The 25,575-nt window shown below is 43.5% G+C and overlaps 1 protein-coding gene across 12 annotated transcripts; it reads left to right on the top strand.

The window, feature by feature from the left end:
• The first annotated feature begins 3,713 nt into the window (after positions 1-3,713).
• Positions 3,714-21,792, top strand: LOC126456912 (putative per-hexamer repeat protein 5). 12 transcript variants are annotated; one of them, XM_050092840.1, is made up of 4 exons: positions 3,714-3,851; positions 20,197-21,001; positions 21,044-21,082; positions 21,251-21,792. In XM_050092840.1, exons 1-4 carry the CDS (start codon positions 3,807-3,809, stop codon positions 21,712-21,714), a joined length of 1,353 nt encoding a protein of 450 aa, XP_049948797.1. In that variant the 5' UTR covers positions 3,714-3,806; the 3' UTR covers positions 21,715-21,792. The 12 variants fall into 12 exon arrangements, with proteins under 12 accessions (XP_049948797.1, XP_049948796.1, XP_049948795.1 ...); XM_050092839.1 differs by having other exon boundaries at positions 20,197-20,581; positions 20,792-21,792; XM_050092838.1 differs by having other exon boundaries at positions 20,197-20,623; positions 20,792-21,792.
• The last annotated feature ends 3,783 nt before the right edge of the window (positions 21,793-25,575 follow it).

Here is a 25,575-nt window from a genome sequence, read left to right as displayed (position 1 = left end):
AGGAGTGTATAGACGGTCTATACAAGGGCGATGTTCTTGAGGACAATATTATAGAAATGGAAGAGAATGTAGATGGAGACGAAATAGGAGATATGATACTGCGTGAAGAGTTTGACAGAGCACTGAAAGACCTGAGTCGAAACAAGGCCCCGGGAATAGCCTTTGGAGAGCCAGTCCTGACAAAACTCTACCATCTCGTGAGCAAGATATATCAGTCAGGTGAAATACCTTCAGACTTCAAGAAGAATGTAATAATTCCAATCCCAAAGAAAGCAGGTGTTGACAGATGTACATAACCATATTCACTTAATGATTGGTTCAGTTGGACCAGAGGACACAATCCATTCCATACAAACACAGGTCACACCATTATGGGACCACCAGCAACTTTCACAGTGCCTTGTTGACAACTTAGATCTGTGGCTTCGTGTGGTCTGCACCACACTCGAACCCTACCATCAGCACTTGCCAAATAAAATCGGGACTCATGTGAACAGATCATGGTTTTCCAGTCATCTAAGGCCCAACTGATATGGCCACGAGCCCAGGAAAGGTGCTGTAGGTGATGTCGTGCTGTTAGCAAAGGCACTCGCGTCGGTCGTCTGCTATCATGGCCCGTTAACGCCAAATTTCGCCGTCGTACGACGCACATTGATTTCTGCGGTTATTTCACGCAGTGTTAGCACTGACAAGTCTATACAAGGTCCGCTGCCCCTCGCTCGTGAGGTGACGTTTTGGTCAATGCGTTGTCCGTTGTGAGAGGTAATGCTTGAAATTTGGTATTGCCGGAACACTATTGATATTATAGATCTTTGAATATTGAATTCCTTAACGATTTCCGAAATGGAATTTTCCAATCGTCCAGCTCCAACTATCATTCTCTGTTAATTCCCGTCGTGGGGCCATAATCACTTCAGAAACTGTTTAACACGAATCAGCTGAGTACAAATAACAGCTTCGACAATTAGCCGCCATTTTATAAGTTACGTACGCGATACAGCCGCAATGTGTGTATGTGCATATCACTATCCAATAAATGTTGTGACCTTTGTACATTCTATCTACTGGCACTACTATCATGCCAAAAATCACCCACGTCTATCAAAAACTTTTCTTATTTATCCTTTCCGCGACCCACGTTGTGCAGGTTTCCGGAAACCCCAAATTTTGGTATTTATTCCAAGCCTTTGAATGTCTAGCTCTCCTCGTAGTCTTTAGCATACGCATTGTCATTACTATTTTATTTTAAGAGAGTTTCATACATCAATAATAACTCTGTAGCCATTATCGTGGAAAACCTTACGCATTTCAAATCGACAGGACACATGATGCTCCTAAGCTACCAACTAAAATGCACAGGACACCATGGAAAGAGCAGTTCCTATCCAGAATTAAACTTTCACACATCTTTTACTTCATTTCCTATATCAGAAAACCCTCTCGCACATCTCCCTACTTATTCTGTCCTTCCTAATAACGTCTGCTCCCACCCACCACCCTCGCGCATGTATAATTTCAGAAGATACAACTTTCGTTCATTGTTGTTGTTGTGGTCTTCAGTTCTGAGGCTGGTTTGATGCAGCTCTCCATGCTACTCTATCCTGTGCAAGCTTCTTCATCTCCCAGTACCTTCTGCAGCCTACATCCTTCTGAATCTGCTTAGTGTATTCATCTCTTGGTCTCCCTCTACGATTTTTACCCTCCACGCTGCCCTCCAATACTAAATTGGTGATCCCTCGATGTCTCAGGACATGTCCTACCAACCGATCCCTTCTTCTAGTCAAGTTGTGCCACAAGCTCCTCTTCTCCCCAATTCCATTCAATACCTCCTCATTAGTTGTGTGATCTACCCATCTTATCTTCAGCATTCTTCTGTAGAACCACATTTCGAAAGCTTCTATTCTCTTCTTGTCTAAACTATTTATCGTCCACGTTTCACTTCCATACATAGCTACACTCCATACAAATACTTTTAGAAACGACTTCCTGACGTTTATACTCGATGTTAACAAATTTTTCTTCTTCAGAAACGCTTTCCTTGCCCTTGCCAATCTAAATTTTATATCCTCTCTACTTCGACCATCATCAGTTATTTTGCTCCCCAAATAGCAAAACTCCTTTACTACTTTAAGTGTCTCATTTCCTAATCTAATTCCTTCAGCATCACCCGACGTCATTTACAGCTGCCATCCATTCATATCAGATGCTAAAGGAAGCTGAATGTAACGCCCGCCCTACTCGATTACATAAGCTAGGTTGACTGACGTGCGACGCAACCGTTTGTCATACGTGCAAAAAACCTGATGCCAGTATAAGGATTAACGAAAGCCTCAAAACCTGAAGCATTACGAAGTTCAACGCACAATTCAATATACAATGCTAAAACAAAAAACTGAGAATTAAATTGTGTGCCTTTACAAAAAAGAATATCTTCAACGATGTACACGTATTTACAAGCAACAATATTCAGAAAATAATATGAGTTGATAAAATATACTTTAAAATTTAAAAATAATTCTGTGCAGACTTCTTTCAGTTGCTGCAGAACCGGAAAGAAGAAAGATGTTTTCAACAGTAAATATTTAATGATAATGCATGTAGCGGAGAATATATTTATTGTACACAATGAAATAGTTTCTTTTCCAGTTGGAAAAGGATTATGTTTTATGTCCATGTTTCAACCAAGTAATGATTGAATAATTTGTTTTGTAGGCCTACAGCGTATTTCTGTTGATAGCTGCGTAGTAATATGACTGAATCTCGATGCATATCTGATAGGCGCCTTTTCAGAACTTCTGAGAAGAGTTTTACATTATTTCGTTTGGATTCGTGAAAGGAAAGGAGCTATTAAATCATTAATAGAATGTCATCTGCAACATATATTCAGAAGATAATGTTTGCGTCAGTTGTAATCAGGATCACTTGCAAAAGATGTAAATGTCGTATACTATATCTGAGACTACCACAATCAAAAAAGTTACCATCAGAGTTACAGAAGAACATAATAAAATTTCTGTATGTGGAAGATTATCTAAGTTAGAGGTCAGATTCGAAGATTCAGTGGACCGCTTTCTGCATATTACCTGTAGGTAACTCTCTATACACTTGTTAGTTGATGTTCGAAAATAAATATTCATATCATTCTGTTTTTAATTCGAAGTAACACGAGAATACTTTTTTATATTTATCGTCACATTCACGTACAGTTACTGTGTATGTAGAAAGAACTGCGAAAGCGTGCTGTAGCTAGGTGGATGAACACAGGAGACCGACGGATACTGTGAAGATATCCAACAGCGAATACAAGAAGTATTTTTATAGCTCAGAAGTGTATAACTCGCTGTTTCGTTTACTTATCAGTACAAATCGCTTGTCGTAAAGAAACTGAAGTAGAAATGAAAGGGGGAAAACAACATTTTCTTGCAATGCTGCGCTACTCTCCGCTCTATGCCGTCAGTTTGTCCACATTCCGAATCGACGAAACGTTTTTTCACTCAGTCCGTAAAATAAGTTTTTTTTTTTTTTTTTTTTTGCAAGTCATCCTTCAGTGAACCTGGGTTACACTACTGGCATGGTACTGGTCGCCAGGAAAAGAAAACATGTTTGCGAAAAAATGTCATGCAATGTCAGGCTGTTCATTGTCAACGTTGCCACAGCTGGTTAAACATATAATGCAGACACCACACTTCATATATGTAGAATGAGCTGTTCTCAGGGGCGGAAGAAAAGACAGCTGGTAGCAACACGCAACTGCGAACAACTATAAAAACTGTTGTCACGACTGAAGCCAGTCACACTGCGTCAAGATGAAGGCGCGGGTCGTCATTCACTTCCTGTGCTTTGCCTTGGCCGTGAGTATAAGAAGTGTTGCTGTTACACTAATTATAGTACTGAATACTAAGAATCCAACTTTCAGGTATTAGTAGTTTTGTGCCTTAGAGATACCAATTATTACGACTCGCTACCCGCATCTAACTCTGGTACAGCAACCGATGCGTTATTATTTACCCCATTCAGTCTGTCACAATATAAACGTTACGGCATGTACCCTACTCTGAAAATTGTGCGCACTACATTTTCCTGGTTAATAAAATTCAGATATTTGGTATCTTATCCGAACGACGATCACAACTAATTTCCTCGAATGAAAGAAATTACATTCTTGAAAAGTTCTACTGTAAATACACTACTGGCCATTAAAATTGCTACACCAAGAAGAAATGCATATGATAAACGGGTATTCATTGCACAAATATATTATACAAGAACTGACATGTGATTACTTTCTCACGCAATTTGGGTGCATATATCCTGAGAAATCAGTACCCAGAACAACCACCACTGGCCCTAATAACGGCCTTGATACGCCTGGGCATTGAGTCAAACAGAGCTTGGATGGGGTGTACAGGTACAGCTGCCCATGCAGCTTCAACACGATACCACAGTTCATCAAGAGTAGTGACTGGCGTATTGTGACGAGCCAGTTGCTCGGCCACCATTGACCAGACGTTTTCAGTTGGTGAGAGATCTGGAGAATGTGCTGGCCAGGGCAGCAGTCGAACGTTCTCTGTATCCGGAAAGGCCCGTATAGAACCTGCAACATGTGGTCGTGCATTATCCTGCTGACATGTAATGTTTCGCAGGGATCGAATGAAGGGTAGAGCAACGGGTCGTAACACATCTGAAATGTAACGTCCACTGTTCAAAGTGCCGTCAATAAGAAAAAGAGGTGACCGAGACGTGTAACCAATGGCACCCCATACCATCACGCCGGGTGATACAACAGTATGGCGATGACGAAAACACGTTTCCAATGTGTGTTCACCGCGATGTCGCCAAACACAGATGCGACCATCAGGATGCTGTAAACAGAACCTAGATTCATCCGCAAAAATGACGTTTTGCCATTCGTGCACCCAGGTTCGTCGTTGAGTACACCATCGCAGGCGCTCCTGTCTGTGATGCAGCGTCAAGGGTAACCGCAGCCATGGTCTCCGAGCTGATAATCCATGCTGCTGCAAACGTCGTAGAACTGTTCGTGAATATAGTTGTTGTCTTGCAACCGTCCCCATCTGTTGACTCAGGGATCGAGACGTGGCTGCACGATCCGCTACAGCCATGCGGATAAGATGCCTGTCACATCGACTGCCGTTGGGATCCAGCACGGCGTTCCGTATTACCCTCCTGAACCCACCGATTCCATATTCTGCTAACAGTCATTGAATCTCGACCAACGCGAGCCGCAATGTCGTGATACGATAAACCGAAATCGCGATAGGCTACAATCCGACCTTTATCAAAGTCGGAAACGAGATGGTACGCATTTCTCCTCCTTAGACGAGGCATCACAATAACGTTTCACCAAGCAACGCCGGTCAAATGCTGTTTGTATATGAGAAATCGCTTTTAAACTTTCCTCATGTCAGCACGTTGTAGGTGTCGCCACCGGCGCCAACCTTGTGTGAATACTCTGAAAATCTAATCATTTGCATATCACAGCATCTTCTTCCTGTCGGTTAAATTTCTCGTCTGTAGCACGTCATCTTCATGGTGTAGCACTCTTAATAGCTAGTAGTGTAGATGCTTGCTTAATATGAAAAACAACACTATGTTATCTGCATTCAGTAGGAAGAAAGCGTTGCTTTTGTCATCAAAAGTGACTTCTCCCATGGAGCAAACTTAGGAGCTCCTAAATATCTGTTAAAACTAAACAAAACTCCGCCCGAACAGGCCATGGAGGCCCAACGGTACCGACCGGCCGCCGTGTCATCCTCAGCCCACTGGAGTCACTGGATGCAGATATGGAGGGGCATCTGGTGAGCACACTGCTCTCCCGGCGGTAGGTCAGTTTACGAGACCGGAGCAGCTGCTTCTCAATCAAGTAGCTCCTCAGTTTGCCCCACAAGGACTGAGTGCATCCGCTTGCCAAAAGCACTCAGAAGACCGCATGGTCACCCATCCAAGTGCTAGTCCAGCCTGACAGCGCTTAACTTTGGTGATCTGACGGGACCGGTGTTACCACTGCGGCCAAGGCCATTGGCCAAATATCTGTTAGTAGTTGAAAAATAAAAGTGATATGTCATTTAGAATATCATTGAGATAATTATGTTAAAAGGAAGATAAGTAGAGCGCCATTTGACGACAGGCAAAAAAAAAAAATAAATAAATAAATAAATAAATAAATAAAAGGTTCAAATGTGACTTCACTTCTGAAGTCATCAGTCCCCTAGAACTAAGAACTATTTAATCCTAACTAACCTAAAGACATCACACACATCCATGCCCGAGGCAGGATTCGAACCTGCGACCGTAGCGGTCGCTGCAGTTCCAGACTTTAGCTCCTAGATCCGCTCGGCCACTCCGGCCGGCCCCAAAGAAAAGTTTCTGTATTTATTATCGAGTCTCGTTACATTATAGTATCTGCCACCAGCATTTCTCGTCTTCTTTTTTGCTGTAGTGTCAAAAATGTCTCACAGGAATAGACTTCTGGCATGATAATGGATGTCATCACAGACGCTTAATATCCAGTTTTGAATCAGGGACCTGGGTTCCCGGGTTCGATTCCCGGCGTGGTCAGGGATTTTCTCTGCCTCGTGATGACTGGATGTTGTGTGATGTCCTTAGGTTAGTTAGGTTTAAGTAGTTCTCAGTTCTAGAGGACTGATGACCACAGATGTTAAGTCCCATAGTGCTCAGATCCATTTGAACCATTTTGAATCAGGGCGTCACTGCCATAGGTCAAAACTTTCCTCTTCAGATCCATTAGAGACTTAGTTTTGCGAAGTGTGTTTCTGTGTACACAAGGCACATTCTAAAACAAAAGAAAAATACTCACCAAGCACGACGGAAATATCCGAATTGGACGGAAATCTGTATATATGCTGTAAATGTACAGACAAACAAATGATTAGTTTCAGAAAAAGTGGATGATTTACTCAAGAGAAAGAGCTTCACAAATTGAGCAAGTTAATAACGCGTCGGTGCATCTCTGGCAGTTATGCACGCAGATATTCGGCTTCGCACTGACTGATAAAGTTGTTGAATGTCCTCCTGAGGGATATCGTGCTAAATTATATCCAAATGAATTGTTAGATCGTCAAAATCACGAGCTGGTTGGAGAACCCTGTCCATAATGCTCCAAACCTTCTCAATTGGGAAGAGATCCGGTGACCTTGCACCACAAAGTACGTTTTGGAAAGCAAGAAGACAAGTAGTAGAAACTATCGCCGTTAGCGGACGGACATTATCTTACTGAAGTGTAAGCCCAGGGCGGCTTGGCACGAAGGGCAACAGAACGGGGCATACAATATCTTCGACGTACCATTGTGCAGTAAGGGTGCTGCGGATGACAACGAAAGGGAGGATTTGCTATGAAAAGAAATGGCACCCAGATTATCACTCCTGATTGTTGCGCCTTATGGCGTGCGACAGTCAAGTTGTTATCCAACCGCTGCCTGGGGCGTCTCGGGACACGTCTTTGCTGGTCACTGGGGCTCAGTTCGAAGCAGGACTCATCACTGAAGACACTTCTGCGCCCAGTCAATGAGATTCCAGGCCGAAGACGTGCCTGGAGACGTTCGGACAGTATTGGGATACGAACCTGGCGTACGACCCGACATACGTGAGTTATGGTGTGGGGTGCCATTTCATTTCACAGCACGACCTATTTGGTTTCATCCGCACTCTTTCAACACTGCGGTGCGTTCATGATATTCTACGCCCCGTTTTGTTGTCCCTCGTGTAAGCCAGTCTGGGGTGATATTTCAGCAAGATAACGTTCGCCCGCACATAGTGAGAGTTTCTACTACTTGTAATTGTGCTTGCCAAGCCCTATCATGGCCTTTAAGGTCACCAGATCTCTCCCCAGCTGAAAATATTTGGAGCATTATCAGTAGGTGAACCGTGATTTATTTTCAAAGAATATTCTTAAGAATTTACTTTATTTACTAGCGATTCATCGATGACATTAACACATTTAATCACACTATGTAAACATGGAAGTAGTTGCCAGGGAGCAACTGATGAAATCATAATCAAATTCCTTTTAACAAATGGGAATTTTTATTCACTTTAATAGTGTTTAAAAGCATTTTTTAAAAGAAATAGATTTAAAATTATAATCAGAAAGCACCCTCTAAATATCAAAGTTACAATTTATTCAGAGGCAGAAAGAAACAAGTTTTGACTGTATGAGCTTTTGGGCAGAGAACCTTGCCACTCCCTTTTGACACGGCCGTAGTTACGACCGCTCACAACAGCTTCTGAAAGACTACACTGGTGCAAATCTGCAACACACCAGATTACTTTAAACTAAGAGTTTTAACAATTTACACAAGCACACAAACTATGCACCCCCCGTAGGAGGGATGGAAATGGTACAAAACACTAACAATGAAAATATTGACCTTGCCACCGTAGGTGCAACTTGATTTTAACTTATAAGAAAAGCCTTACAGTGAAAGGGTGGCAACTTTATATACTAAAATGATCATTTAAATAAAAGCCCATGAAATGCAATCTTATATAAAATTCTACAAGGTTGGCCAAACAATAGTTAAGATGCTCTACAGTACACAGATACCGCCTCTCAAGATCATAAGGAATAATATCAAAGTTTCCAAAGATCAAAACATATTTCAGGTATTAGGCCGTTAGACTCCAAGCAATAAATTCGTTAATACAACAAATCCGACAAACGTGACAGAGGCAGCTACTAACGTACGGTAGATTGATAGGGGCATTGCCGAACAACCCGAACCGCAGGTTGCTCTAACCCGCCCATACTCCACAAGGGAAAAATGGGCCAACCAATTTATAAACAACCACCTTCCCGCGGGTGGGAAAACGGAGAAGAATGGTGGGACGACCCCAAAGCAAAACGGCTGGTAACTCCACTAAGAAAACAAGTAGAATTTAACAAGGGTAAATCAAACAACATGTCACCAATCACTTAACTTCTAATAAACTGCGATTCCTCGAGAAGACCTGGCGCAGCACCCTCCCAAATCGCTCTCCTGAACCGTCCGCTGCCAGCCGCTTCAACGGACGCAGGAAGGCTCGCCGATCTCCCGTCTCATGGCGTCGTAGCTCGCACCGGCCAGACTGATGTCGTGGGTTTACTCCTGTTGCTCTCGTGTCGACCGCGAAGTCACTACCCCTCGCTATACGCCGCGGCCCACTGGACTCACTTGGCGACCTCACATCCGCCGACGCTCAAGGCGGACAAGTCATCTTGTGTCTCAGTGCGTGACCGACCAACCAATCGATCCAACCGCCAATGACCATTGCCTGAGCAAACTCGAGCAGACTGGCGGCGCAACGCGCAGGCTCAGATGCAGGAACTAAGCCCCGACCGGGCGACCACTCCCTGAGTTCTCTTACTGGCGGAGTGGGAAGACTCCGGCTTTAAGGGTTGATCCGAACGACATACTAGCACTCCGAACGACAGACAGACACTGACTGCCTAACAAATGCGGACGAGAGACAGACTAGCAAACTGGGGACGAGAGACTGACCCAGACTGACCGACTGTCGAGCTCATAGCGCCCCTTAAATGCACGTGAACAGGCAACCTTTCCCCTTTCCCACCAGAGGGAGACACCAAAGCTGCGATTGCCACAGCGGCGCCACCGCCAGAAACGGAGGGCGACTGCTTCACACTACGAGCTGCGGCGCGCTCTTCAAAACAGCAATTTTTACCACGGATCAGTAGGGGAATTTGACGATCTACAGCACCAGCTGGACAGAGTTAGGCACGATATCCCTCAGGAAGACATCTAACAACTCTATCAATCAACGCCAAGTCGATGAACTGCATGCATAAGGGCCAGAGGTGGACCCACATGTTATCGACTTGCTCAATTTGTGAAGTTCAATTTATTGAATGAATCATCCAATTTTTCTGAAACTGTAATCATTCCTCTGCCTGTATACGTACGTCACAGCTATCGATTTCTACCCTATTCGGATAATTCCTTAGTGATGCGTAGATCTTTATTTTTTTGTTTTAGACTTCAATACACAATTTGTTGTCTTAAAGTACCTGGAATATCAAAGCTTTTCCACGAATGTTGGTCTTCAGCTGTGACCATCAGTATAGCTCCTGTTTGAAACTTGGGTTTCTCCCGGCATACAAAACGTTCAAACAGATTACGGGAATGCAGCCGAGTGACGTCTTCGATAAATACCGATATTTAGACAGGTGAACACACCGTCATTTTCAAGGCGTAACTGCCACGAGAGAGTGCTGTGGCAAGAAAATGTGCTGTTACGGTTGTTGGTCGATTTAGTCCCGACTACTTGTAAAGCGCTCTCTCGTTGCAGCTGTTGTCTGAAAATAACCGAATGTGCATCTGTAAAAATATCGGCTGGTGTCCAGTTCGTCAGTCGGCTGCGTTACCGTCAGTTGTTTGAACATAATCCCTGTTTGTTTTCTTGTGTCATCCAGGTTCTACTAGGTCGTTCTAATAGTCTCATCTAAACCAGTTTCTTGGTTCACCCATCGCCCATTCACGAGGTCATATGTCCCGGTCTCATCCAATTCATTTATCACTACAGTTATAATTAAATTTTTTATTGCATTTTTCCACTGAACCGTGTGTTTTATTCTGTCTCTCCTAACATGTATTTCTCCATTAATCTCTTATCGACACTAATTTGTCCTTTGTATTCGACATGACTCCACGTCATAAGCTAGAATAGGTAACAAGGTGAGTGGAAACATTTCTTCCCAGACCTATCGGAAGATTAATTTAGAAAGCCCTATTTAGTTTTCCATAAGCACAGCAGATCACTTTCCCCTGTCTGTTTACTTTTTACTTGTCCGTCTAGTCATTAGCTTCAACTGCCCAAAATAAAAATGAAACCTTATCACGTGATTCCATGTATTCATTGTTAAGTAAATGGTACTGTTTCATTTTCCAGGTGATGATTACACATTACGTTAGTCATATTATTTTTGATTTGCAAACTGCTCTCGTACAACCTCGATCAAGGTCCTACAGTGCATAATGAAGTATTTCTGTATTAGAGACAAACCGTAGAATATCATCAAGAAAATATCTAAAATCTACAATACATATCATACTCCGCATGACAGCTGATGGTGTGTGGTGGAGGGTACTTCTGACACCACTAACTGATCCCCTCTGTCCTTTTCCATTCGTGAATGGCGCGATCGTCGGTAAACCTCTGTACTGGCTCTAATTTCTCGAATTTTGTCTTCGTAGTCATTATACGTAATGTATTTGGAAGTAAGTAACATATTCTCCGACTCATCCCGCAAAGTGCTCTCTCCAAATTTCAATAGTAAACCTCTCCCTGATGCACAAAGCCCCTCTTGATGGTTCCGCTGTGTTCTCCGTTTTCTTCTTTCAAGGGCCTGAGAACATGCTCTATAACGTCTGGTAACATTTTTGATGATGTCGAATCTGTTCGTCTATGTAGCTTCCCTTTCATTTCTAAATTTCTCCCTACAATGATGAACAAAACCTGTTGTATTGTATATATTGATTGACTCACTCTTTAGTCATCCCGTTGAACAGTGAGGCACTAAATTGTATATTTGATGTGGGCTACGTCATTTATGCTACAAAAATTTAACATATAGTATTATTTACAGAATAAACAAACGTTGTAGGATAACATATTACAATGACTGAAGATGAAATCATACCGAGTATTCTATGACTACGGTATACATATCCAAAATATTTACATGTAAGTTGCACAGGGACGAATAGAATATAGTGATTTAAAGCATTAGAAATTCATTTCTAAAAACTGCGTAAAGCTTAGTAATCCTGGGTTTGGCCCCTTGCTTAGCTTCTATTTATTGCCAGTCTCTCGTCCAGGGCAAAGTCCCAAGCGACTGGAAAAGAGCGCAGGGGACTCCTGAGTGTAAGAACGGTATAAGATCTGATCCACAAAATTACAGGCCAATATCCTTCAAGTCGGTTTGCTGTTGAATTCTTATAAGTTCGAATATAATTTCATTGAGATAGAAACACTTCTGTCCACGAATCAGCACCGTTTTAGAAAGCACCGTTCGTGTGAGTTTCAGCTTTCCCTTTTCTCATATGATATCCTGGGAACTATGAATGAAGAACAACAGACAGATTCCATATTCTTAGACTACCAGGGAGCATTTGACACGGTGCTGCACTGCATACTTTTAACGAAAGGCCGATTATACCGAACATGAGTGGGTTGCCCCGATATGTGAGTGGCTCGAGATTCCTTAAAGAATACAACGCGGTACGTTGTCCTGGACAGCGGGTGTTCGTTAAGAGATAAACGTATCGTCAGCAGTTCCCAGGCAAATGTGATGGGACCGCTATTGTTCTGTATGTTCATTAACAGGCCGACCGATAGGGTGAGCAGCAATCGGGGGCTGTTTTCTGATGACACTGTAATGTTCCAGGAACTGGCATCGTTGAGTAACTTTAGGAGGATACGCGAAGACTGAGAGATAATTTCAATTTGGTGTGATAAATGGCAGCATGTCCTAAATGTAGAGAAATGCAATAACGTAGATGAGTTGGAAGAACAATCCTGTAATGATCGAATACAGTATTAGTGGTACGCTGCTTGACACAGAGACGTCGATTGAATGTTTGGTCGTTACGTTGGAATGCGATATGAAACGGAAAGAGCACGTAATTTCAGTAACAGCAAATGCTAACGGTCTTCAGTTTACTGAGAAGATTTTAGGAATGTGTGGCTCATCTATAAAGGAGACCACGTATAGAATACTAGCTCTGGAGTACTGCTGGAGTGTCTGCGATCACCATGTACTGTGTCGTAGCAAGCCCCAGCAAAACTGTTAATCTTTTTCCCACTTAAAAGTACATAATTCCCTTATAAGGTATTTAAGTGATCTAGACTTGGCGTCAACCGTCTATCCCACAAGTAAATGATTCTTTCTGCTAATGCTCTCCAAATTAATTTCGCTTTACAATAACAAGTAGGGCATGACACAATAGAATACATTACCACTAATAACTAATACACGAGCCGAAAGGCATGGCAAGAAAACTAAAATAGCTAGGTTGTAGCTCAGGACACAATACCCAAAGTTAAACCACTAGAGATGAAACACCAAGCTCCGAAACTAATACAAATATAAGTAATGAACAGGAGAAACAGGAAATGGAAACTTAAGGCACGATGTACCAGGCTACACAAAACTGGCCATTGGACAAAATAGGTCAGAACAGTAATTCAACAAGATCAGAAGTTAGAAGTCGGAATTGTTAATCAGTTAAGCACAACTGATGATAAAATGAGGTACGCACTTTGGATCTAATTCATACAGAATATTTTCGTACAACAACCTGTCTCAGAGAACAATACTAGTCCCTGGATGAGCCCTGCCGTTGTGGCAAATAATAAACGCCAAACAGGTGTTTGCACATCGGAAGTTTTCTGCCGAGCACAAGACACAACACCCTTCCCCGTGCACCACCGTCCAAAGGACTGCCTGCTTCCCGGGAACAGGAATTAATACCTCTCGTTGATAACAGGTCGCTGCAAAATGGTTCAAATGACTCTGAGCACTATGGGACTTAACATCTGAGGTCATCAGTCCATTAGACTTAGGACTACTTAAACCTAAATAACCTAAGGACAGCACACACATCCATGCCCGAGGCAGGATTCGAACCTGCGACCGGCCGGCCGGTCGCAGCAAGCTCAAGCCCTTACTCCACCTGGCTACCTCCACTGCTGGCCACGTGAAATGGACGCCCTGTCTTGTCCAACTGACTCACCTCTCAGTTGTTCTCTTGCTGTTGTGCTTCTTCATTGGCTTTCGGCATACCGCCCGCAACTCGTTTATTGTCCGGTTTCCCTGATGACTGCAGCCACCCTGTCGTCCACACACACGAGGCTACTACCATCGGCCGACAGCAGCCAGACGCTATTGCTCACCAGCCAACTCACTGACCTAGCCACACCTGTATGTAAACAAGACTGGCCGGTTTGCCATTCTTTGTCCAGCACCAAATGCAAAGTTCTGCCGCTGCTACCCACAGACCCCAGTGCTGACTCGAGGTTGCTGCCGCTTCCTCGTCTCACACTACACTACACTGTCTGTTGCCTCTCGCAGCCACTGCTTGCCTCATCGTGGCAATGCGCTCAGCTATTCTGCGCTCTGATACGGCGGGAACGCACCACCAGCACTGGTGCCAGTTGGTCAGAAAGGCAGGACTTCAGCTGTGCCATGAATCGGTAATTCACGACACACAGCGTATTCGTTTTTACTAAGTTCGAACTGAGGTTATGAAATAATATTGTTCATGCTATGTTCTTTAACCTGACTACAGCAGTTCGTTCAAATACCTTCCAGAAGGTAGAATAAATTGTTATTGAGCTATATAATGAGGTGACAAAAATCATGGGATACCTCCTAATAGCGCTACAGTCTGGAGCCGAGCGACGGCTACGGTCGCAGGTTCGAATCCCGCCTCGGGCATGGATGTGTGTGTTGTCCTTAGGTTAGTTAGGTTTAATTAGTTCTAAGTTCTAGGCGACTGATGACCTCAGAAGTTAACTCCCATAGTGCTCCGAGCCATTTGAACCATTTTGAACCTCCTAATATCGTCTCGGACCCTCTTTTGTACGGCATAGTGCAACAGCTGGACGTGGCATGGACTCAACAAGCTGTTGGCAGTCCCCTACAGAAATATTAAGACATGCTGTCTCTACAACCGTCCATAATCGCGAAACTGTTGCTGGTGCAGGATTTTGTGAACGAACTGACCTCTCGTTTATGTTCCATAAATGTTCCATGGGATCCATGTCGGGCGATCTGCGTGGCCACATCATTCAATCGAATTGTCCAGACCGAGTGAGGTGGCGCAGTGGGTAGCACACTGGATTCGCATTCGGGAGGACGAAGGTTCAAACCCGCGTCCGGCCATCCTGATTTAGGTTTTCTGTGATTTCCCTAAATCGCTTCAGGCAAATGCCGGGATGGTTCCTTTGAAAGGGAACGGCCGACTTTCTTCCCCATCCTTCCCTAATCCGATGGGACCGATGACCTCGCTCTTTGGTCCTCTCCCACAAATCAACGAACCATCGAGTTTTCCAGAATGCTCTTCAGACCAATCGCCAACAATTGTGGCCCTGTGATATGGCTCATTGTCATTCATTAAAAAGGGTTCAAATGGCTCTGAGCACTATGGGACTTAACTTCTGAGGTCATCAGTTCCCTAGAACTTAGAACTACTTAAACCCAACTAAGTTAAGGACATCACACACATACGAATTCGTAAATGTGGATGTATTTTACACAATATTGCTTGTCCGTTAGCACAGACAACTCTAGGCAAACGCCGCTGCTCTCGAACGTTAAGTGAAGATCTTCGGCCACTGCGTTGTCCGTGGTGATAGGTAAGGCCTGAAATGTGGTATTCTCGGCACACTCTTGACACCGTGGATCTCGGAAATTTGAAATCTGTTGTGACTTGGCAAGACAGCCAAGCCACTAGGAGGTAGCCGAAAGGCACACGTTTAAGCTCACGCAAGCTGGCGTGAGGTCTGGAACAGTTAAAGGAGTTGAGTCTAGTAAAAAAGAGTACGTAGCTTCTGGAATACTTAACTTTAATCCATACTTGGTGAACATCGGTCTGACGTTACATGCATCACAAGATAAATAGAAAATGATAATGGCGCCTTGCTAGGTCGTAGCAAATGACGTAGCTGAAGGCTATGCTAACTATCGTCTCGGCAAATGAGAGCGTAATTTGTCAGTGAACCATCGCTAGCAAAGTCGGCTGTACAACTCGGGCGAGTGCTAGGAAGTCTCTCTGGACCTGCCGTGTGGCGGCGCTCGGTCTGCAATCACTGATAGTGGCGACACGCGGGTCCGACGTATACTAACGGACCGCGGCCGATTTAAAGGGTACCACCTAGCAAGTGTGGTGTCTGGCGGTGACACCACAAAATCCCTAACGATTTCCGAAATAAAATGTCCAATGCGTCTAACTCCAAGAACCACTCCGCGTCCAAAGCCTGTTAATTGCCGTCGTGCGGCCACAATGACGTCGGAAACCTTTTCACGCGAACCACCTGAGTACGGATGACAGCCAGGCCCATTCACTGCTCTTTTGTACCTTGTTTACTCGATACTACTGCCGTTTATATATGTGAATATCACTATTTTTGTCACCTCATTGAAATTTTTTGTGTCAGATTTTTATTATTATTGCCTTTTACCAACTTTTTCGCCAGTATAGTCATAATGTACTTTTGCTAAAGGGCTGTTACAAATGGGTTGTTAGACTACGAGTCAAAAACCTTTCAAAATACGAAGGCATCTTGAAAAGTAATGCCTCCATTTTTTATGTGAAAACTCTTGCAGCATTTTAAATAAAACAACCGTAATCAACATTCTACATCCTTATTTTTCACGTTCCCACCGCAAGAAAGCTCCGAATTGTAGAATGTAACATGGCGCTGAGTAACGCAGCTATGTCGGTGCCTGAGGAACCTCGTGCTGTGAATCGAGTTCCGAATTCGGAGAGTTCTTCGATACATGGGAGGACTCTCTCGTTCAACTGGATCACACACGAGCGTTGAGACATCTGTAACAATCAGGCGCCTTGAGTTCGCTATCATAGATCATCCTTGATACTGTCCTGACTTGGCCCCATCCGATTTTCATCTGTTTCCAAAACTTAAAGAACACCTTCGAGAATTTCACATGCATAGTGATGAAGCGGTGCAAACATAGGTGAGGTTGTCAAACTTTCAGCAGTGACGGTATCAGAAAACTGGTCTCTTGTTGGGACAAATGAAATGTGTGGGAAATCTTATGGGATTTAACTGCTAAGGTCATCAGTCCCTAAGCTTACACACTACTTAACCTAAATTATCCTAAGGACAAACACACACACCCATGCCCGAGGGAGGACTCGAACCTCCGCTGGGACCAGCCGCACTGTCCATGACTGCAGCGCCTGAGACCGCTCGGCTAATTTTGTTGGGAGAAATGTCTTCGTCGCCAGCGTGATAAATACGTACACATGAAGAATAAAAATATAGGATGTTAATGAAGTTTGCTTTTTTTAAAAGAGCTTGTAAAGTTTTCACAAAGAAAATTCTGAGGCATTACTTTTCAGCACGCCCTCGTATGCGACTGCTGCTTTTCAAATGCTTCTGAAATCTTTCACAACAAACTATAACTTGTCTCATGAGTCATCAGTGGAAATGGCTGCAGAGCCAAATAAACTACACTCCTGGAAATTGAAATAAGAACACCGTGAATTCATTGTCCCAGGAAGGGGAAACTTTATTGACACATTCCTGGGGTCAGATACATCACATGATCACACTGACAGAACCACAGGCACATAGACACAGGCAACAGAGCATGCACAATGTCGGCACTAGTACAGTGTATATTCACTTTTCGCAGCAATGCAGGCTGCTATTCTCCCATGGAGACGATCGTAGAGATGCTGGATGTAGTCCTGTGGAACGGCTTGCCATGCCATTTCCATCTGACGCCTCAGTATGACCAGCGTTCGTGCTGGACGTGCAGACCGCGTGAGACGACGCTTCATCCAGTCCCAAACATGCTCAATGGGGGACAGATCCGGAGATCTTGCTGGCCAGGGTAGTTGACTTACACCTTCTAGAGCACGTTGGGTGGCACGGGATACATGCGGACGTGCATTGTCCTGTTGGAACAGCAAGTTCCCTTGCCGGTCTAGGAATGGTAGAACGATGGGTTCGATGACGGTTTGGATGTACCGTGCACTATTCAGTGTCCCCTCGACGATCACCAGTGGTGTACGGCCAGTGTAGGAGATCGCTCCCCACACCATGATGCCGGGTGTTGGCCCTGTGTGCCTCGGTCGTATGCAGTCCTGATTGTGGCGCTCACCTGCACGGCGCCAAACACGCATACGACCATCATTGGCACCAAGGCAGAAGCGACTCTCATCGCTGAAGACGACACGTCTCCATTCGTCCCTCCATTCACGCCTGTCGCGACACCACTGGAGGCGGGCTGCACGATGTTGGGGCGTGAGCGGAAGACGGCCTAAGGGTGTGCGGGACCGTAGCCCAGCTTCATGGAGACGGTTGCGAATGGTCCTCGCCGATACCCCAGGAGCAACAGTGTCCCTAATTTGCTGGGAAGTGGCGGTGCGGTCCCCTACGGCACCGCGTAGGATCCTACGGTCTTGGCGTGCGTCCGTGCGTCGCTGCGGTCCGGTCCCAGGTCGACGGGCACGTGCACCTTCCGCCGACCACTGGCGACAACATCGATGTACTGTGGAGACCTCACGCCCCACGTGTTGAGCAATTCGGCGGTACGTCCACCCGGCCTCCCGCATGCCCACTATACGCCCTCGCTCAAAGTCCGTCAACTGCACATACGGTTCACGTCCACGCTGTCGCGGCATGCTACCAGTGTTAAAGACTGCGATGGAGCTCCGTATGCCACGGCAAACTGGCTGACACTGACGGCGGCGGTGCACAAATGCTGCGCAGCTAGCGCCATTCGACGGCCAACACCGCGGTTCCTGGTGTGTCCGCTGTGCCGTGCGTGTGATCATTGCTTGTACAGCCTTCTCGCAGTGTCCGGAGCAAGTATGGTGCGTATGACACACCGGTGTCAATGTGTTCTTTTTTCCATTTCCAGGAGTGTACTTATGTTTTCCGAGATATCCGAGATATAACAACTTAATTTTTAGTTTTTAACCTTTGTATTTTTCGCATAATTAAAGAGAAGCGAAGGAACATCATAAAAGATACGTTTTACCTTTATTTACGTACGAAAGTGTTGCTACTGAACATGAAACAACACATATGTAACGTAAATGAGTTGTTTCTAGACGACACATTTTTTTCAACATAAAACTAAGCCTGAGTTGTATAGATGTAGTGATTCTGTGAATACAGTTTGCATGTAAAGTGAGCTTGGAGCATTCTGCTGAATAGGGTATAAAGTTTCAATAATAAATACGTAAAATCATGTACGTCACTCAAGGTTTGCGCAGAGACAGAGGCAATAGCTGGGGATGGCGGATAAAAGGGTATACTACAATGCATGCTGTCACTCTCTTCATTAATGCTTCAATCAGCTTGTCAGTTTCAAATGACGGAACCGCTTTACTTGAGAAGTGAAAGCTGAAAAGTTTGGTTTAATAAATGAAGAACAATAGCATCAGCATACTGAAAATCCTTTAGCATGCTACCTCAGATTATGAAAAGAAAACAGAAAATAACGAGGAGTAAAATATTTATGCCAGAAAAAGGGAGGAATTCCCAAATACTCACATCATACTGTAGGCGATGAATGCGACGTTTCGTAAAAAGGAAAGTGGAATCAGATACTAGTGGCAGCCTAAAAGAGCAATGCGATACTAGGAAAATGGAAGTGAGACCTCTTATTGAATAGGAACAAGTGGTTCTCATTTAAGACGAATAAGCCAGATTATGATATCCTTGAAGACTCTATCCGAATCAAAGAGAATTGGGTTAAACCTGTTACTAAATATAACAACTATGTGGGGTGTTATTTAGTCGTTAAGTGTTTTACACGTACTCGAACGTCTGAGAAATAAAAAACTTGAAGGCAGAGGCCCTAAAGAACACAGTTTCGAGACAGACTTCGGACGAATACAAGTTAGAGACCTACGATAATCTTCAAAAGAGCGTTGTTCTGTAGATTCTTGAATGATGCCAGCAGTCTGTACACCACCAAAGACACTGCAGGAGAGACCAGTGGAGAACTTAACGACACCACGGAAGGTAGCTGGAACTTTGGACGGGTTTATCATATACCGCCGCTAATTTCAATGTCTGTATCAAAAATACGCTTCGAGAATAGATCAAAGAATGTCGCGACTACAAATTTGTATGTCATGGGTATTTGAGCACAATCTTGTTTGTGGACAGCTGGAGTACATTATCTTTGGAAGAAAATATGTTAATGAGTTACCACAAATTCTGCATAAAAACTCCTGATACGAAAAATTTATTGTTTAATATGTTACTATAATATTTCTAACAACAAAAGTTTCTTCCTACCACACTAATGAAATAATTTTTCACAACAACCTAGATTTAATTGCAACATGAATTACTGTCTATCACTGTGTCAGCTATCATTTACAAATGTTTTACTTATCACATACAATTAAACTACAGTAATTAATAATAAATCTCTTCTATCGGTTCCAGGCAACAATATGTGCTGGGCAGTCTACGAACTTGGGTATTCCAGACCTGCCTGGCAACTGGACAGGAAATGGAACAGACATCCCAGAACCACCTGGTAACTGGACAGGAAATGGAACAGATATCCCTGAACCACCTGGTAACTGGACAGGAAATGGAACAGACATTCCAGAACCGCCTGGTAACTGGACAGGAAATGGAACAGATATCCCTGAACCTCCAGGCAACTGGACAGGAAATGGAACTGATATTCCAGAACCGCCAGGTAACTGGACAGGAAATGGCACAGACATTCCAGAACCGCCAGGCAATTGGACAGGAAATGGAACTGATATTCCAGAACCACCTGGTAATTGGACAGGAAATGGAACAGATATCCCTGAACCACCTGGTAACTGGACAGGAAATGGGACAGATATCCCAGAACCACCTGGTAACTGGACAGGGAATGGAACAGATATCCCTGAACCGCCAGGTAACTGGACAGGCAATGGTACAGACATTCCAGAACCACCTGGTAACTGGACAGGGAATGGAACAGATATCCCTGAACCACCTGGTAACTGGACAGGGAATGGAACAGATATCCCTGAACCACCAGGTAACTGGACAGGAAATGGAACAGACATCCCAGAACCCCCAGGTAATTGGACAGGAAATGGGACAGATATCCCTGAACCTCCAGGTAACTGGACAGGCAATGGTACAGACATTCCAGAGCCACCTGGTAATTGGACAGGAAATGGAACAGATATCCCAGAACCCCCAGGTAACTGGACAGGAAATGGAACAGATATCCCTGAACCACCTGGTAACTGGACAGGAAATGGAACAGACATTCCAGAACCACCTGGTAACTGGACAGGAAATGGAACAGATATCCCTGAACCTCCAGGCAACTGGACAGGAAATGGAACTGATATTCCAGAACCACCTGGTAATTGGACAGGAAATGGAACAGATATCCCTGAACCACCCGGTAACTGGACAGGAAATGGGACAGATATCCCTGAACCACCTGGTAACTGGACAGGGAATGGAACAGATATCCCTGAACCACCAGGTAACTGGACAGGCAATGGTACAGACATTCCAGAACCACCTGGTAACTGGACAGGGAATGGAACAGATATCCCTGAACCACCTGGTAACTGGACAGGCAATGGTACAGACATTCCAGAACCACCCGGTAACTGGACAGGAAATGGGACAGATATCCCAGAACCACCAGGTAATTGGACTGGAAATGGAACAGGTTTACCACTACAATCTGGCAACGTGGCTAGTAGCACATCTGGTATGCCTTCCGGGCCATCTAACTCTGTGGGAAGTGAAACGAATAAACCAGGTTCTCCTGAGTCACAGCAAGAGTTTCCTCCCAGTCTTAATATGCCATGGAATAATCTTTTGCCTCACAGAATAGAAAATCTTCCTGCCTTCAATCCTGGACTGAACCCAATTTTTAATTTTCTTCGTACTATACAACACCTGAATAACAGACGTCCCTTCTTTGTAATATAGACTGCAATGATTTTATTGCTGTTAGTCCGTGTATCTTCTCTGTAGTGCATAGGAATAAATACTGGATTCAGTGTTCAAGTTTGGTTGTTGTATTGTCTTTATTGTCTCTTGACCAACACTTAGTCTCATGATATTTTCCTCACAAGTATCCTTTCTTCATGAATTAGTTACTGGTCTCTCACACTAACATTTCAGTAAAATGTGTCTCTTTGAATTTTCATTTCTTTCTGTTGTTTGACGAAAAATTGTCCATGCCATGAAGAGGGACTAAATTCATTCCTGCAATTACGGCAAAAGGACATATTATGCCCTTTATGTTGTTTGGGGATTTAGGAAGTTTATCAGCTACGAATGAAGCGATATTACTTTTGGAAAATATGTACAGAACTCTTTGTTTTTATTTTCGATTCAATATTCACAATAAAATATGTGTAATAAGTATTGTACGAGTATTGCTCTACTGTTCTGGCCTTGAGATCAGTGGCAGTATGAACCAACTCCAAGGAATGACTGGTAATAAAATCGTTGTTTAGTTGCCTTTTTTAGATGATTATTTTATTAAAAGTACCTGTTGAGAAATTCGAAAACTGAACCTGTAATCAATGTGTATGAACCTTTTTCATTCTGAAGTCTCTTTTCCTCCTAAACCTAGAATGTTTTTAAATTGCCTATATAATACTAACTACGTTCTTTAAATGACGCCTTTGCTACTCTTAAGTACAATTAATTAACGTATAGTATTTTAGATACGTTAACGCATTTGTTAGTACTCTGTCCAGATTCAAAATGAATCAGTAGCGTAGTAAAAACAGCTGTGTTTAGTCTTCATCATGGAGAACAAAATTTAGTGTGACGATTTATGAAAGTTAAATGTAAACTCATATTTCTGCAAAATGTCATTCACAATATTTAAAATCAATAAAATTATTCTTATCTGTTGAGTGGTCTTTTGTATGGACGTGAGGATGGCTTTTACGCGAAACTTCTTAAAATCTTTGAGCATTTTCCTTTGGCTATCTCTCATATATGTTCCAATCCATGTAAAAATGAGCAGTGTGAAATCTGGGCTCAGTAAGGTAAGGGAAAAGGTCGGTCTTGGGCCTTCAGAGAAAACACTAACGATCTCATAAAATACTACGTCGGCATAATAAAGCCATTTATTACCCACAGCAGGGAGGTGATTTACTTCATTTTCCGTCACTGAATTCCCTCTCATTAATGACGTCTATTGTTCGGCAACCGTGAGGGGTGAATGACCCCAAGACAGGCGAGACGCGCCGAGCTGCTCCTTCTTACGCCTTACCTCGGTCGACCTCTTTGGCTTTTATCAATCGAGGGGAGGACGCAGTCACAGCAAGTGCTATGTCTTCGTCATCATCTCAATTACGGGACATAATATATTTAATTGTGTGTTACTAGCATAAAATACCCGTAAGTAAGCTGCCCTCTATCAGACAAACATATTATTTATTTATTAACATTTGCGGATTCATGAATTAACTGCACATCGAAGGGTCACACTAGGTTTACAATAACTGATGATGTATTCCGTAAAGGACGAATCCCGTCATGAGAGCTGCAGAAGAAAATTATAAAGTACTACAAATAATGAGAGCAGAATGTCGGAAACTCGTTAGCTAAAATACACTGATAGTTCTCGGAAAGCAAGGACAAAGCTTATGCTAATGCCTTGTAGATATCTGCTATTAAAGAATAGAGCCGGACTTTTATGAACCAACGGCTGAAAGGTGGTACAAAGTGCACGCTTGGAAGCAGTCACCAGATATTTGAGAAAGGGAACCTCTGTTCGAGTAGACGTAGCAATGAAGTACAGGGTGATTCAAAAAGAATACCACAACTTTAAAAATGTGTATTTAATGAAAGAAACATAATATAACCTTCTGTTATACATCATTACAAAGAGTATTTAAAAAGGTTTTTTTTCACTTAAAAACAAGTTCAGAGATGTTCAATATGGCCCCCTCCAGACACTCGAGCAATATCAACCCGATACTCCAACTCGTTCCACACTCTCTGTAGCATATCAGGCGTAACAGTTTGGATAGCTGCTGTTATTTCTCGTTTCAAATCATCAATGGTGGCTGGGAGAGGTGGCCGAAACACCATATCCTTAACATACCCCCATAAGAAAAAATCGCAGGGGGTAAGATCAGGGCTTCTTGGAGGCCAGTGATGAAGTGCTCTGTCACGGGCTGCCTGGCGGCCGATCCATCGCCTCGGGTAGTTGACGTTCAGGTAGTTACGGACAGATAAGTGCCAATGTGGTGGCGCTCCATCCTGCTGAAATATGAATTGTTGTGCTTCTTGTTCGAGCTGAGGGAACAGCCAATTCTCTAACATCTACAGATACTGTAGTCCAGTTACAGTAGCACCTTCGAAGAAAAAGGGACCAAAAACTTTATTGGCTGAAATGGCACAGAAAACTTTCACCTTAGGCGAGTCACGTTCATACTGAGTTGTTTCCCGCGGATTCTCAGTGCCCCACATACAGACATTGTGACAGTTGACTTTCCCGTTAGTGTGGAAAGTTGCTTCATCACTAAACACAATCTTTGAAACGAAAGATTCATCTGTTTCCATTTGAGCAAGGATAAAATCACAAAAATCGATTCTTTTAATCTTATCAGCTGCAGACAGTGCTTGAACCAATTTCAGACGATAAGGTTTCATAACTAACCTTTTTCGTAGGACTCTCCATACAGTTGATGGTGGAATTTGCAGCTCTCTGCTAGCTCTGCGAGTCGATTTTCCTGGGCTGCGAACAAATGCTTGCTGGATGCGTGCTACATTTTCATCACTCGTTCTCGGCCGTCTGGAACTTTTCCCTTTGCACAAACACCCATCCTCTGTAAACTGTTTATACCAAAGTTTAATACACCACCTATCAGGAGGTTTAACACCATACTTCGAAATGCACGCTGAACAACTGTTGTCGATTCACTTCTGCCGTACTCAATAACACAAAAAGCTTTCTGTTGAGCGGTCGCCATCTTAGCATCAACTGACGCTGACGCCTAGTCAACAGCGCCTCAAGCGAACAAATGTACAACTAAATGAAACTTTATAGCTCCCTTAATTCGCCGACAGATAGTGCTTAGCTCTGCCTTTTGTCGTTGCAGAGTTTTAAATTCCTAAAGTTGTGGTATTCTTTTTTAATCACTCTGTATAGATAGTTATTCAACAATTCTGTGATTATTCATAAACTTATCAACGGTGCACGTAAATATATTGGAAACTAAAAGTAAAATACAATGCTCATTCAACGATGGTAGTCTTTCACATACAATATTTGAGCTGAGTTTTGGAAATTTGTGATAGGTTCTTGTGGTACCAAACTTAATCTAACTTACACTAAGGACAACAAACACACTCATACCCGAGGGAGGACTTGAACCTCCAACAGGAGAAGTAGGGCGAACCGTGTCAAGGCGCGGTAGACCACGCAGCTACCCCATGCCTCATTTGAGCTGTTAGTCTTACTGTAGAAAAAGGTGTAAATTGTAATTGAAACTTTCGCTGAATGGGGTATCTAGCCCTGTGTTAAAGCATTACTTTTTGAAAACAGCGTAGAATACAAACACATTTAGAGGAGCGTGTGTTTTGACTAAAAACGCCTCGAGAAAGGGCTTCCTGTACTTTCTTGACAGGGGTCAGATATATGAGATCATCCTGAGAAGTGCTTCTGAGGAAAAGACGAGCTGAAGAAACACAGGTTCGACTATGAAAAACAGTCTTAAAATAGTGGTCTTAAATCACATCTGGAAATCATCTCGGAAACCAGAAAGAACGCTTTGGTCAAGTCGATGTGTCCCGAAATCTTTATTTATTTTGAGGTTGAAA

The sequence above is a fragment of the Schistocerca serialis genome, chromosome 2 (genome assembly GCF_023864345.2).
Source record: "Schistocerca serialis cubense isolate TAMUIC-IGC-003099 chromosome 2, iqSchSeri2.2, whole genome shotgun sequence".
NCBI classification, from domain to species: domain Eukaryota; kingdom Metazoa; phylum Arthropoda; class Insecta; order Orthoptera; family Acrididae; genus Schistocerca; species Schistocerca serialis.
The sequence above is the reverse complement of the archived record's forward strand: the minus strand, read 5'-3'. Positions and strand labels throughout refer to the sequence as shown.

Bases quoted from the DNA above. Each gene is read 5' to 3' on its own strand.
- LOC126456912 (XM_050092832.1), top strand. From the start codon at position 3,807: ATGAAGGCGCGGGTCGTCATTCACTTCCTGTGCTTTGCCTTGGCC. The intron at 3,852-20,196 runs GTGAGTATAAGA...TATCGGTTCCAG, and splicing joins TCCTGTGCTTTGCCTTGGCC to GCAACAATATGTGCTGGGCA.